Source organism: Anastrepha obliqua, chromosome 3, assembly GCF_027943255.1.
Source record: "Anastrepha obliqua isolate idAnaObli1 chromosome 3, idAnaObli1_1.0, whole genome shotgun sequence".
NCBI lineage: Eukaryota > Metazoa > Arthropoda > Insecta > Diptera > Tephritidae > Anastrepha > Anastrepha obliqua.
Window position 1 is genome coordinate 40,824,251 of NC_072894.1, and position 13,502 is coordinate 40,837,752.

The 13,502-nt window shown below is 34.4% G+C and overlaps 1 protein-coding gene across 1 annotated transcript in view; it reads left to right on the forward strand.

Moving 5' to 3' along the window:
• The window catches only part of LOC129241687 (cell adhesion molecule Dscam2-like), a 309,207-nt gene that overhangs the window by 258,466 nt on the left and 37,239 nt on the right, over positions 1-13,502 (forward strand). Inside the window, exon 10 of the mRNA XM_054878153.1 lies at positions 1,284-1,571. Coding sequence (XP_054734128.1) covers positions 1,284-1,571 — 288 coding nt within the window. The remainder of the gene's footprint in view (positions 1-1,283; positions 1,572-13,502) is intronic.

The window sequence follows — 13,502 nt, forward strand, 5'->3', positions numbered from 1 at the left end:
TCTTCATTGAGCAGCAAACTCTGCGGCTAATTGAGATCGTTAAAAGAACAAAAGTTCTCAATTACGGAATTTGAGAAATGAGTGGAAAAGGGACAACCGTAGGAATATGTGGCTATTCGGATTTGTGCTGGAAAAAAGTAGCCATTATTTAATTGTAGCGTTCACTGCAGGTACTTACATATAACTATGAAAAAATATCAATTCACAATCTCTACGCAGTATTTTATATTGTAAGTAACTGCGTTCTAAGGTATACATCCTCATAAATGATGTGATTGTATAAAACTCTTGCTCTCAGTTTTTAGTTCATAGGTATTTAATTTATATTCTATTTAAGCTGAATATGGTAATAAATTTCCCTACAGTCGGCCGCCGTAGCCGAATTGGTGCGTGACTACCATTCGGAATTCACAGAGAGAACGTTGGTTCGAATCTCGGTGAAACCAAAAATTAATAAAAACGTTTTTCTAATAGCGGTCGCCCCTCGGCAGGCAATGGCAAACCTCCGAGTGTATTTCTGCCATGAAAAAGCTCCTCATAAAATTATCTGCCGTTTGGAGCCGGCTTGAAACTGTAGGTCCCTCCATTTGTTGAACAACATCAAGACGCACACCACAAATAGGAGGAGGAGCTCGGCCAAACACCCGAAAAGGGTGTACGCACCAATTATATATAATATAAATATATATATTTTACCCTAAAAATGGCTACATACCATCAAACTTGATGTTGAACCTAGCTGACTAAAAAGGCCACTGTCTAAAATAGGAGACCTTAAAGTTTTTTTTATCAAGTAGTTAAATTTCTGACTAAAATAGGAGGTCTAAAAGTATTTCAATTTACCGAAATAATAACAGTTTTTTTATCAAGTAGTTGATTTTCTGACTGGTATAGGAGGTCTAAAAGTATTTCCATTAAAAAACAAAACATTTTTTTTATCGAATAGCTGAATTTATCATCTAAATAGAAAAAAAGTCGTGGAAGTGTCCAATTGAACTTTTACTAATCCTTTCATTGTGAGTTTTTTTTTGCTCACGGGAAATTTTACAAAAATACAATGGGAATTCAAACTACGGTATTTTTCTTCATATATTAATATTATTATGTAAATTTGCAACAAGAGACGCCTCAATGACTTCGTGACATATTTTATTTACATATATATACAAATATTTGTGATGCTAATTGGATAGAATTTTTCATTCCATAACTTAAAAAAATTACCATATCTCCGCTTTTTTCCTCATCTACTCCCAACATCGAATCCTGTCAACACCCAACAGTGCCTCCCAAATTGAGTCCTTTTCAGACATCCATACTACAGCTAAACATGGGTGATCGCGCATCACTTACCTGTTCCGTGGTTAAGGGCGACTTGCCTCTAACCATCACCTGGCGCAAAGATAACAGACCCATCGACCCGACGCAACACATGTCCGTGAAGCAGGTGGATCAGTACAACAGCATATTGGTAATTGAAAATCTCGGCTCCGATCACACAGGCAACTATTCGTGTGTGGTGCGAAATTCCGCAGCGGAGGTGGAGAACTCGCAGGCGTTGCTTGTTAACGGTAAACAGATAATGTAGCAAGGAATAGCGTACAAAGGGACGCTTATTAAATTAATGAAGATTACACAGATTTTTTTAGTGAATATTTGAGAATTGTAATTTGTTTCCTGTTTTTGTGCAATTGTTTTTGATTTTTACAACATTCGTTGTAAGTGTACAGAATAAATATATACAAATTATATGTATGTATGTATGTACAGATATCCTATATATAAATACTGAAATGTAGTATTTTTGAACGAATTTTGGTTTTGCCTGTTTTGTATGCTTCCTTTTCATAAAACATAGGGAATGCATTTTGTGTAAACATTAAAAAGTTTATGTATTTGAAAAAAAAGAGAAAAATTAACTAATTTTTTATGTTCGTAGAATGCGTTTTGTTAATTTTGAAGTATACAAATATAAAGACTAAACAATTTTTCTTCAATATTAAAGTATGCAAATATTTGTAAGTTAAAAAACCTGCAAAATTTTGAAATTAAAAACTTTATTTCCTCTTTGCAATGCCTGAAATTTGTAGTGTTACTAATTATAGAACGAAAAAAAATGTACAAAAATTATCAAAACTGCGAAGGTTTAATTTTATGTAAAAAACTATATTTTAGAAAATAAATGCATCTTTTCAGCTAAAATGCGTATAAAAGCTACTTACATATCTACGATATTCACCTCACAGCGCAAATTCACTTCGTCCTCGACAACGTGGGTCCACCGCAACTCAACGCTGGTTTTCTTTCCACTTCCATTGCTTTACAAAAAAATCTACGTGTTCCGTTATTTGCCCGTATATACGCATATTTTGTTTATAATTAATATTATTGGATACTTAAATTTCATAATCGATATTCTTGTGCCTTATTTACAGTCCCACCCATAATAGAACCGTTCGTGTTTCAAGATGGTCTTGCCGAGGGTATGCGCACGCGCACAGTTTGTGGTGTATCGCGTGGTGATGCACCGCTCAAATTGATCTGGCTTAAGGATGGCGAGCCGTTGCCTGAATTGTTGGGCGCCAATGTCACAATGCTCGATCAATATTCGTCGTTGTTGAGTATACCCTCTTTGTCGGCTTCGCACACTGGCGAATATACGTGCGTGGCAAAGAATCCGGCTGCAGAAATTAAATACACTGCCGTATTGCAGGTCAAAGGTATAGTATGAAGGTGCCTTCCACTTTTACTACATATCAAGTGGAATCAATATGAACATTGCTTAAGTAAAAGAACGAAAAGGCTTTATTTTTGAAAACACTTCATACAAGAATTATTTTAAAGTACTCAAATGTGATTAAAGGCCCACTTACATATATATTGACATTATCATACACACGCACAATATTACTTCTTTTACATATGCTATTAAAAAAAAAAAAAAAAAAGTTTTAAAAACACAAAAACGAATTTATCAAAAAAGATATCGGTTTACAAAGTGAAAATTTATGTAAATTATAAAATTAAAATTAAAAAGAAAATATGTAATTAATCGATTCTATCTCGGTGGAGAGAATTCATGTAATCCATCATCCTTGGACTTTATCGTGAATTCTATAAGAAAAAATCATGAAAATACAAATTTCTCGCTATTACTCTGGCCTTAAAGTGGTCTTAAATAAACTGCTTATTTCCATGAGCAAGAAAACTTGATACTTTTCTTATAGTTAGTTTTCTTATGGTATAGTTGCTTATGCAGACGATGTATTCGTCCCGATGACAGAGAAATACCACTCGACTATCAGTGGTCTCATGCAATCAGCGTTAAGGAAATTCTCTAAGCGAGCGACTTCAAACGGTCTAATGGTTAACCCAGCCAAGACCGAATTAGTTCTGTTCTCTGGAAGATAAAATATACCGAGTTTTCAGTTACCATCTGTGGATGGAGTAACACTAATCTTATCAAATAAAGCCAAATATATTGACACAATTCTGAACTGCAAGCTTTTTCGGACAAAGAACACCGATGAACGAGTAAAGAGAGCTTGTCATGCCATCTTTATCTGTATGAAGGCATTTGGTTAGAAATGAGGACGGTACAGTACGATTACCCCTTTTGACTTACGGAGCTTTCTTGTGGTGGGATGCGGTACAGACACTCCGATCAACGCCTTAGGTCGCACTGGACGTGATCGTAAATATTTCCACCCATTGATTTATAAGTTAACGTGATAGCGGCCAAAACTGCTTCCACGATTAAAGTAGCAGGCATCAGCTATATCATAGTATCTGTGGAACACTTGCAAGACGCATCGAAAGCAAACTATCTCCTACAAAATATGACCCGTCTGAAGCAAGGCACAAATGCCAATGTCTTCCATGTAACCCTGGTAGGCCGACGAAGGGATGGTCTTCAGCTCCTTCGTCGCATTCGCTTTGATCTCCTCTATCGACTGAGATCTCCTTCCATGAAGTGGTAACTTAAACTTGGGAAACAAACAAAACGAAGTCGCACGTGTCACATCAGGTGAAACGGTGCTTGCACGATGGTATTTACATGGTGTTTGGTCAAATAATCCAGCACAATTTAAGCTCGGTGCGATGGGGCTTTATCATCATGCAAAATTCAAGACCTGCTTGCCCACATTTCCGGCCGTTTTCGACGTACATCATCTCTCAAACGCTTCAAAACGGATAAATAGTGACAGATATATGTGTTACAGTCCTACCAACATAAGAACAAATATGGACCACGTGCGCGGTTCGTTTAAATTAAACATTCACGGTACTTTTTGATCATAGGGTATCAACTCAAGATGTATTAAAGAGTGCAGAAGGCCGCTCTCGTTCATCCAACAGCACAACTCCACACTTTGATGGATTCGTGGCCACTCTGAAGTGGAGCTAAATGAAAGAGCGGATGAGGGCGCAAGGATAGGCTTTGAGCTTGTCCATCAGCGAGTGGTAGAGGGCGTTAGCGTTCCCCTAAGCAAACTGTACACTGCGATTGACTTGAGAGTAATCGCGGTAGCTAACAATTTGGTCTCTAACTACTAACTGCAGGGTATCCAAAGCCATCTAGCCAAAACTGTATCTTAAAAGGACAAAATGTCTGCTTGGATCCAAAAGTCAACTACCCGCGTTTTCATAGGTACAGAAGCCTTGTCAAATATTTTAGCGAATATTTCTTTAAAAACCTTGGAAAATTGTAAAATACCTCACTGAAGGGACTAGTTACCTCCTTAGAAAGATCTAAGTGGTTTAAGCAACTTAGTTAGGGGATGGAAATCAAATGCAGGTATCACAATAGGTCTTAGGGCCACCGAGCGTCTTGTCTTAGATAAGCAACCCGGCTAACCTAATCTAATCATTCATTATTATACCTTACCAAGCATTGCATATTTTGGAGTGATGTGAGCCTCATTACTGAAAAAACTTCCTATAACTGAAATAACTTTGAAAAGAGTTTCTATCGATTATGGGTCTCAACGGGAAACTGAATCTTGAGCAAACATGCCGTGAGATAGCTTCAGCCCCTTCTACACTAGCCACAAAGATCATCTGCTTTCAGCTGATTTGTTTTTGACATCTTATTAGGAATGTCATATTTATTTCGCCTTCGTCAGGACATGACTGTTGATACTGAGTTGCAATAAATTCTTAAAAGTCACGCCATTGTTTGAATGGCAGTGGGTGCATTCATTCCATTAGAACAGGTTTGAAGACACCATGAGCTAAAATTTCTGATGAGCTTGTCAGAAAAATTACCCAACAATCAGCATCACCCTACCCGGTCATCGGCATCCCCTTGACAGTGATCAAAGGCGAATTGCCCAACTTATTTCTCAGGAAAGCGCAGAAAAGAAATCTTCGTGTGCTATTTCGAAAACTCTTCGACCGCAGTGCAATAGAAGGAAGACTCAGAAAATCCCGACGGCTCCACACCATTCAATTTCAAAACTCTTAGCTGTCCGCGGTCATTGGACAATCGGCGCACACTCGGTTGATTGCAGAAGCTGTGAGGAGAAGGAGGCTGTTGCTCACTTTCTTTGTAAATGTCCGGGTTTGGCAGCTAGACGGTTAATGTCACTGGGTGTCCCTTTCTTCGATAGCCAAGGCAGTGCATCAACCTAAGTCCCATCAATCTTCTCCATGATATCAACAGCTCTGGCTGGCTGTAGATATCTGCCTGTGGGAGGTCTCAAATAGGATCAAAACGGCGTTTTAGTGCTACTTGGGGAGTACCAGAGTGGTACTTCAACCATTTCACCTACCTCCCTACACCATGAGCACAGTTCACATTCAGCTGGTCTCGTATCATTAATCATTAAATATGGAATTCTTAGCTACTCTCGATATAGAACTAGTTCCTGACCACTCAAAACCTAATCAGAGTTTAAATTTGAAAACGGGCAGATATCTAATTTCTAGCTACTCTCATATGACCAATTTCACTATGTTTATTAAACTAGTCAAGAACTCGCTCTGAAATAATAATGAAGGTGTCCAATAACTTAAATGCAGCTTTACGGTTACTACAGACTGGGACATTTCTACATCTCCATCTATTTGCACAAATCGCGGCTATGATTTAAAGGTATTTTGCTTATCATTTCTTAAAGTGAATTGTGAAGCTCTAAGATAGTATAGTATATATATCTGTTTCTGGTCTCAGAGACATCTCTGAAAACATGACCTCGGTTGAGCAGAGAATTTTTGATGACAGGTCGACACAGGAGGCGGTTAGGAGAAACTGATAATAGTTCCAGAAATGAATGGTTTCTTCACACGTTCAGTGGCAGGTATACTAAGTAATAGATTATCATGGCATCAGAGATGGGAAATGAGTTATAACATAATTTAAGGCTGAACTAATTTCGACTTAGTTTCCGCAAATTAACTTAGCAAAAATGTTTTTTCAATCGGCTGGGCAGCTTTGTGAGGAATTATTTAGAAATCAACTAACCGCAATAAATGAGGAACCAGTACATTTCATATTTTGAGGTTACGGCCTTACGTAAATTGAAATCTTTTAATAAATTGAGTAAAGGAAATTGAATGCTAACCCATATCTTTTTTGATGAATTCTTTAATAAAAGAAACACAGTAAATCCATTATAATAAATTGTTAACCAACTACTCATATCAACACAAACACACACACACGTAATTTTACACTTTTTAGTAACTACTTATATCAAATCACACTCTCGCACATATGTACAACTATAAAAACCAACAAACTTAAAAACGCAATTAAAAATGTGTCCCAATTTTATTATACCATGAGTAAAGAAAAGTTTTAAATATCTACGGAAACATAAGAGAAGAGTTCTTTTAATTTAAAAATTTCCAAGTTTTTATATATTTTCAGTTGTGTACTAAAATGGCTTCTTAAAACTTTAAGTTGTTAATTATAGTGAAAATCGTATATTTTTTTTTCACTTATATAATAACATATTTAAAGAAAATAAGTTTCTACGATAAAAGAAATCACTTTACCACGTAAAAAGTATTCCAAAATGTTAGGCTAAAAGGAGTAAAAACCGAAAAAACGTATTAATACTCGTATATAAGCTCATAAAAACTGAAATTTCTCGGCCCTATAATAACTCCCTTAACCAATATCCATCCTTAAGTCGCTTTGGCACGCTGTGGGTTTTTGTACGGCAGATCACCAGGTAACCTAAATGTTGCACTGCTTCAAATGCTTCTTAGATTTTTCATTTTATATTGTAAAATTATTTTATTTTATTTAAAAATACATATACTATTAAACATGCATATTCATATGTACTGATATTTGCTACTAGCGAGATTGTAGTTGCGCTTTTATAGAATTAAAAAAATACGCCATCAACTGGAACGGGTTATTTATTGCGATCACACATTTATTGATCAAAATCTATAAAAAATATTTTCTGCAAAACATATATAGAAAAAAAAAAAAATTAAATGAAAATATAAATACTCCTTCGCCTTTAAATTATTATTATTTTGATCGCAACTACAAAAACAATAATTTTGTCGCAACTAAGCTCAGCAAAAATCAATAAATAATTTCAACAAGGACTAACAACTATCTTCATGCAATTCATAATCGATGTAGAATTTCCGCCGTTCAACTACATACATACTTACGTGGAGCTTCATTCAGTTAATCACCTGCGCACCTGCTGTGTCTTTGTACCTGCTATCCGCTCCTTTGCTCTGCTTAAACACCTTAAACCTCTTTCTCTCTCTGGTCGTGTTACATACATCTGCAAATAAACTATCTGCTTACGCTTTAAATCCCCGAAACATATGCAAAAAAACAAAAAAAAAATAACGTATCTTTTTAAGCCCCGCTTTTCTGTTGAGACAATAGTCACATGGTACTCGCGCTCAACCTATGTTGTGTATTATTCAAATATATATACATACATATACTTGTTATTTATGTGTTTTGGCTGACTGTCGTGCTGTGGTGCTGTGGTGAAGAAAAGAAGAAAACAAAGCTTACCACTAACAACATCCGGATATTCTGCTTCAATTTCGCGCTCAACTAACCGACATTTGTTGCGTTGTATTTATGATTTAAAGCTTCGCAGTATTTGTAAAAATATTATTCATACATTCGTATGTATGTATGTTGGAATTTTTGCATTCGTAATATAATTTTATTTTTTGCTTTTGTATGCCCTGCTCACTTTTGTAGTGTTTGTTGTTATGCGCTACTAGTCTATTGGTACGAAATTAATTACATATTTTATGTTTTAGCAAATTTTATCACTTTTCTCACGCATGCAAGAACATTCCATAAGTAAATACATAAATTGCATGGCTATATAAGAATCTTACGTTTTGCATGATTTTGTTTAGTTGTATGCATAGAAACTCTAGTAGCCACATGCGTTTACTTCCTGCTTTGATTGGACTACGGCAAGCAACATTGACCACAGTCAGAAAAGCCTCTCCGCTCTCAGGGAATATTTGAAAATGTGGTATTACTTATGACAACGGTGAGATCAACATTTTAAGGGAGAGCATAGAAATAAATGAAACGAATTCCACAACTATCTGCTAATGACTGACACGAACAAAGTACCAATCAAAGGTCTAAGCGGCTAAGACCGGTCCGAAGGGTTCGATAGATTTTGCGAAATTTCACAATTCCATCAATATTACAAGGTGGTCTATCTAAACCTCTCATTAAACATCGAACAAAATTTCATTCAAATGTCTTGCACAGCTGACTTTGCATTAACCCATTTGCCAACTAAATTTTTCAATACATTTTCGAGAGTTTCGGCGCTTAGCTCCCCAATGGCTAATTCAATTTTAAGTTTCAAATCTTGTATAATTCTTGATGGTTGGCGTATTATTTATTCTTAATGACGTCCCACAAAGAAGTAATCTAATGGTGTCAGACACCATCATCTAGGCCGCAAATTATTATCATCGCTTCGACTGACTATTCGTCTTTCAACAGTTTTCAGATCAATAAGCATTCATTCAGCGCCTCAGAAATAAGGAAGCAGTCAACCTATATCAATTTTTCAAGTTAGTTTTCAATATTTTGAAGCGTTGGTCAATAATAGACATATGTTACTGAGTTTCGGTTACTTTTTGAGCACGAAATATGGTTTGGTGCCAAAGTAACATGAGATTAAAAATTAAAGTAAGTAAAAGTATGCATCTATTTTAGCGCTCGACAGTAGCTTAAGTCTTCACCTCTTTCGAGTACCCGAAAACTGAAAACAGCTTCGGTAATAAATTAACCCAAACAGCGCAAGTCTTACGATCTCATCCTTGTAACACTTAATAACTGAAATATAAATATATGTATGAGCATGTAGCATAATGTAGTCACGGGTTGCAACCCCAAGCGTACGAAGAAATGTACAAGCATACAGTTTGATGAGCTTTAAAGGTACTTGAAGGTGCTTTAAAGCTTTTACAAAACCCGTATGTATTTGGGCTGTTGTTTTGCCCCATTACAAGTAAGAGGTGTGTTCAAAAAGTAGATAGCTTTTAAAGTTTTCCTCGAAAAGTATTTATTTGCTCATCAATATCTACATATTTTGTTCGCTTCAAAGTATCCAGCGATGTGCCTACACATTCCCATTCTCAAATCACCACTGACGTAGATATACCTATAACAGGGCTCGGATTTTTTCCACTTTCAAAATAAAAGTCATAAAAAAGTTATATTTGGACTTTTATTTTATTTAATAAAAAATTAGCGTTATGCCACATACACAAACTAAGTTTAAACTGTTTTATTTATTTATTAGAAAAAAAAAATAAGATCGTTTCCTTATTTTGAAAAAGACTCTGACTTCTAAATACTTTGTATCCTTGTTAAAATCCTAGCTTAATAAAATCTTGGCATTAAAAAGAATTGTTAAGTTCAGAATTTAATTCAATGAATTTTATTTATATGAATTTCCTTCAGTGCAACTTGACTTAAAGATAATTTATTAAGTGAATTAAATATAAAAATCTAAAGATATATTACTGCCATAGAGCAAAAACTGACAGAAGGTGACTGTTGAACCAAGGATTATTTCCCAAGGCAGCACAAAATTTAGGTAGGGGGGGTGCACAAATGTTGACCAGCGAAAATTCTGCGGTAAGGAAACCACAATCCTGGTGTTGAACCAAAATCCTGTTATTTGCGACGAAATGATGACAAAATCCTGTAGTCTGAGACGAAATGAGTACAAAACCAAAATCCTTTAGGAAACCAAAATCCTGCAGCATTTGCAAAAATGTTCCCCTTTATATACAAAAAATATTTCAATCCAAGCCTGCTTATTTCTAGAGAAAATCAACGCCTACTTATTTCACAGAAAAACAAGTGCTGATTAACCTTAAGGTGTATAACACACAATTGTCACATACTGTTTCAGTTTACATTATGAGTGAATATTTAAGTATTTGAATATTCGTTGCGAATGCCATTAGGGTGACCCAACAGTGACTTTCGTAAGATTGAAACTATTTCTACCAGTGCACGACCCTTAGAATAAAAAAAATATTTCTGAACTACTTTTGGACCTCTTCTTGTTTACTTGACACAGTGGATTCCAAACTCTTGAAACGCATTTAAGAATTTATATGACAAATGGCGTAAGGAGTCTAATTTCTCTGCTAGTACATAAAATAGTTCCTTTTTAGCCTATAAAGAATTAGTAATTAGCTGGACATTGATGAATCATTTCTTAGTTATGACGAGGTTAAATTATTTGAATATGTAATTGGGATATATTTGTAACTTACTTGTGGACAATGAGCTCAATTTTAAAGACCTAGCCTTGAAAACCTTCTCTTGAAAAACTCTAAAAACTTGAATTTCCTCATGCGGAGACCCGTTAAATTACTATCACACCCTTGTTCCATATCTGTGATACGAGTCGGTTTGCAAGTTTGGCATTTTATGAAATGAATTGAAAACGAAAACGCACTATAAACTTTGAAGCATTGCTTGACCCGTTCATTAAATGACTTAAATATTTTTGTCCGATTTTGTAATTGTCTTGCATGGTTTGTATTTAAGTGGTTTCATTTTGGCATAGACCGTTCCTGTTCGATGTAGTACGACAAATGCTTCTTATATACTTTTGTTCTAAAGGGCAGCAGATTTGCGTGCTTTGCTTTAAATGCTTTTGAATTTTTCGTTTAAGCTTTTATTTATTTTTGATAACCCCTCTACTAACTATTATAGCCCAAAAATCAACGGACAGTAAATTTATGTTTTTAAGGCTGTTGTGTGCAATGATTTTTTTCGCCATCCCCGCGCTACTAAAATTTTGATTACTAGAAATTGTGGAAAATGGAATACACATGAAACGCTTTACTCTACCTAATCCCCGATTTACTTATTTTGATTTATACAAAATGCTTTTTAACATTTTCTATATATGCATTTTTTGTTGGTTACTGTAATGAAAATTATGATTAAATTTCATTGCTTTTGAACATCTTTAACTCAATTCCCCAAAATTTGTTTAAATTTCTCATTAAATTTACTATTTTTTTATGCAATTGAACGCTTTTGTAGCCACGCAAAGCTGCTGGTACATAACTAAATGCTTCAATTATTATTCAAATTGCTTATAATTAAAAAATAAATATTTGATATTAATAGCCAGTATATGGGCTGCTTTGCTATCGGAGCAGAAAATGTAGGCGGAAATTGGTAAGCAGAGTAGTGGGCGTAACATTGTATTGTTGCAAACTAAATTTGTTTTTTTCTTTGACAATAAATATTTTTAGACCCAAATTAATTGTTTGATTTTTGAAGCATTTATTTGTATACATCTAAGCTGACTATTTATATATCTTTGTTTGCAGCGTTACGATGGTGATCAATTTGAAATTTTATTTATTTTTCGTTCTCATTCCCAACATCAACAAATCGCTTACGTATTTCAGATTGATAACAAAATTTAAAAGTGTCATTTTTCAATGCATGTTTATAATGGAACTCCCCGCTAATCCATTCAATTCAATGACACAAATAAAATTGTGAGTAGGGTGAGCTGCTAAGGCTAAATATAATAATATGTTAAGTAATACGTATAATTATAACTACTCATAGGTAAAATATGTAATGAAATTATATCAACCAGTGTTGGGCATGAGCTAATTAAATTTGAATCCTCTCGTTAATTGACTAAACTTTAAATTGCAATTTACTTTTTTAATTGTTCTATGAAAAAAAGGCCTATAGCCCTGACAGCTTGTGTTTAAATATTATTTTGCAATGTTTTTAAAATAATTTATTAAAAAAACAACAATAATAATAATAAAAAATAAATAATGACTATACTTATCTTTACGGACTTCAACTAAAGGTGCGATATTCGCACTACTCGAATTAAAATCGACTAAGTACATACATCTTTGTACGTACATGTGAATATACGAATGGATATTATGAAGGATGATGTTAGTCATGATGGAAAGAATAATGAGATGGCGCCTATCGTGGTACCGTTACTTTGCTCTCAGCAAATTTGACAACGAGTTACGTGATTTTAGCTCCAGTATGGCCAGATTACCATTTTCGCAACTTGATTTAGCATAATTTTTGTTATTTAGTCTCGGAGTTTTAGTTCATTCCACATGAAATTTTTCTAGCCTATTCTAATTAAAAGTAATGTTTATAATTTTGTAAAATATACATTTTTTAAATTAGTTTAATAATTTACTTAATTTTATTTAGCTTTACTTTTTTTTAACATCTGGTCGCATTGCCCGCGATTGCAGTTCTTATTGGTGTTCTTCTGCTTCCAGCAGTCAAATTTCTCTCTCGCTACTGCAGTGTTGCCTTGCTTTGGATATAAAAACGCACTAAAATGCCCATTTAAAGAAAATAAAACACTAAGTTTTTTAATTAATTACTTAAAGAACTTTATTTGCGGAACAAAATGTCTTTAAAATGTGCGTTTTTTTAATGTATGTGTTATGGATATGTAAAATTTAATTTATGAGTTTTTTTGGTTAAGAGGAACTCTTTTGTTAAGGGAACGACTTTTTTGCTGTTTTTGAGGTTATGTAACAAGATAAGGTATTCTTTTTGTAAAAATGCCGTTATAGTTTCTTCAGTAGTATTTTGTTCCTTATTTTTACTATGAATACACGTCTAGATGCCCTCAGCCCCACTAAGGATTGGGGACCGGAAGAAACGATTACACTTCTATGGATTTACTTCGCATTCAGTAAATTCAAACGCTTTTTAAAATGGGTAAAAAGGTTTTCATTGTCAAGAAGAGTTGAGAGAAGAGCATTTAATATTCTTGCATAACCTTAAAAGAATCAAAAAATTAGATTTGCACTTTTAGAATATCAAATTTTATAAAAATCAACAAATTTTCATTAACATTAAAATCTTCTCAGAGTGAACATTTTTTTTGTTTAATAATAACTTATAGTTTCGGTAGCTTTAAATTAAAAATAAAAAACAAACACTAACTTACAAATTTTGGCATTTTAATTTATAAAAAGCACTGAAC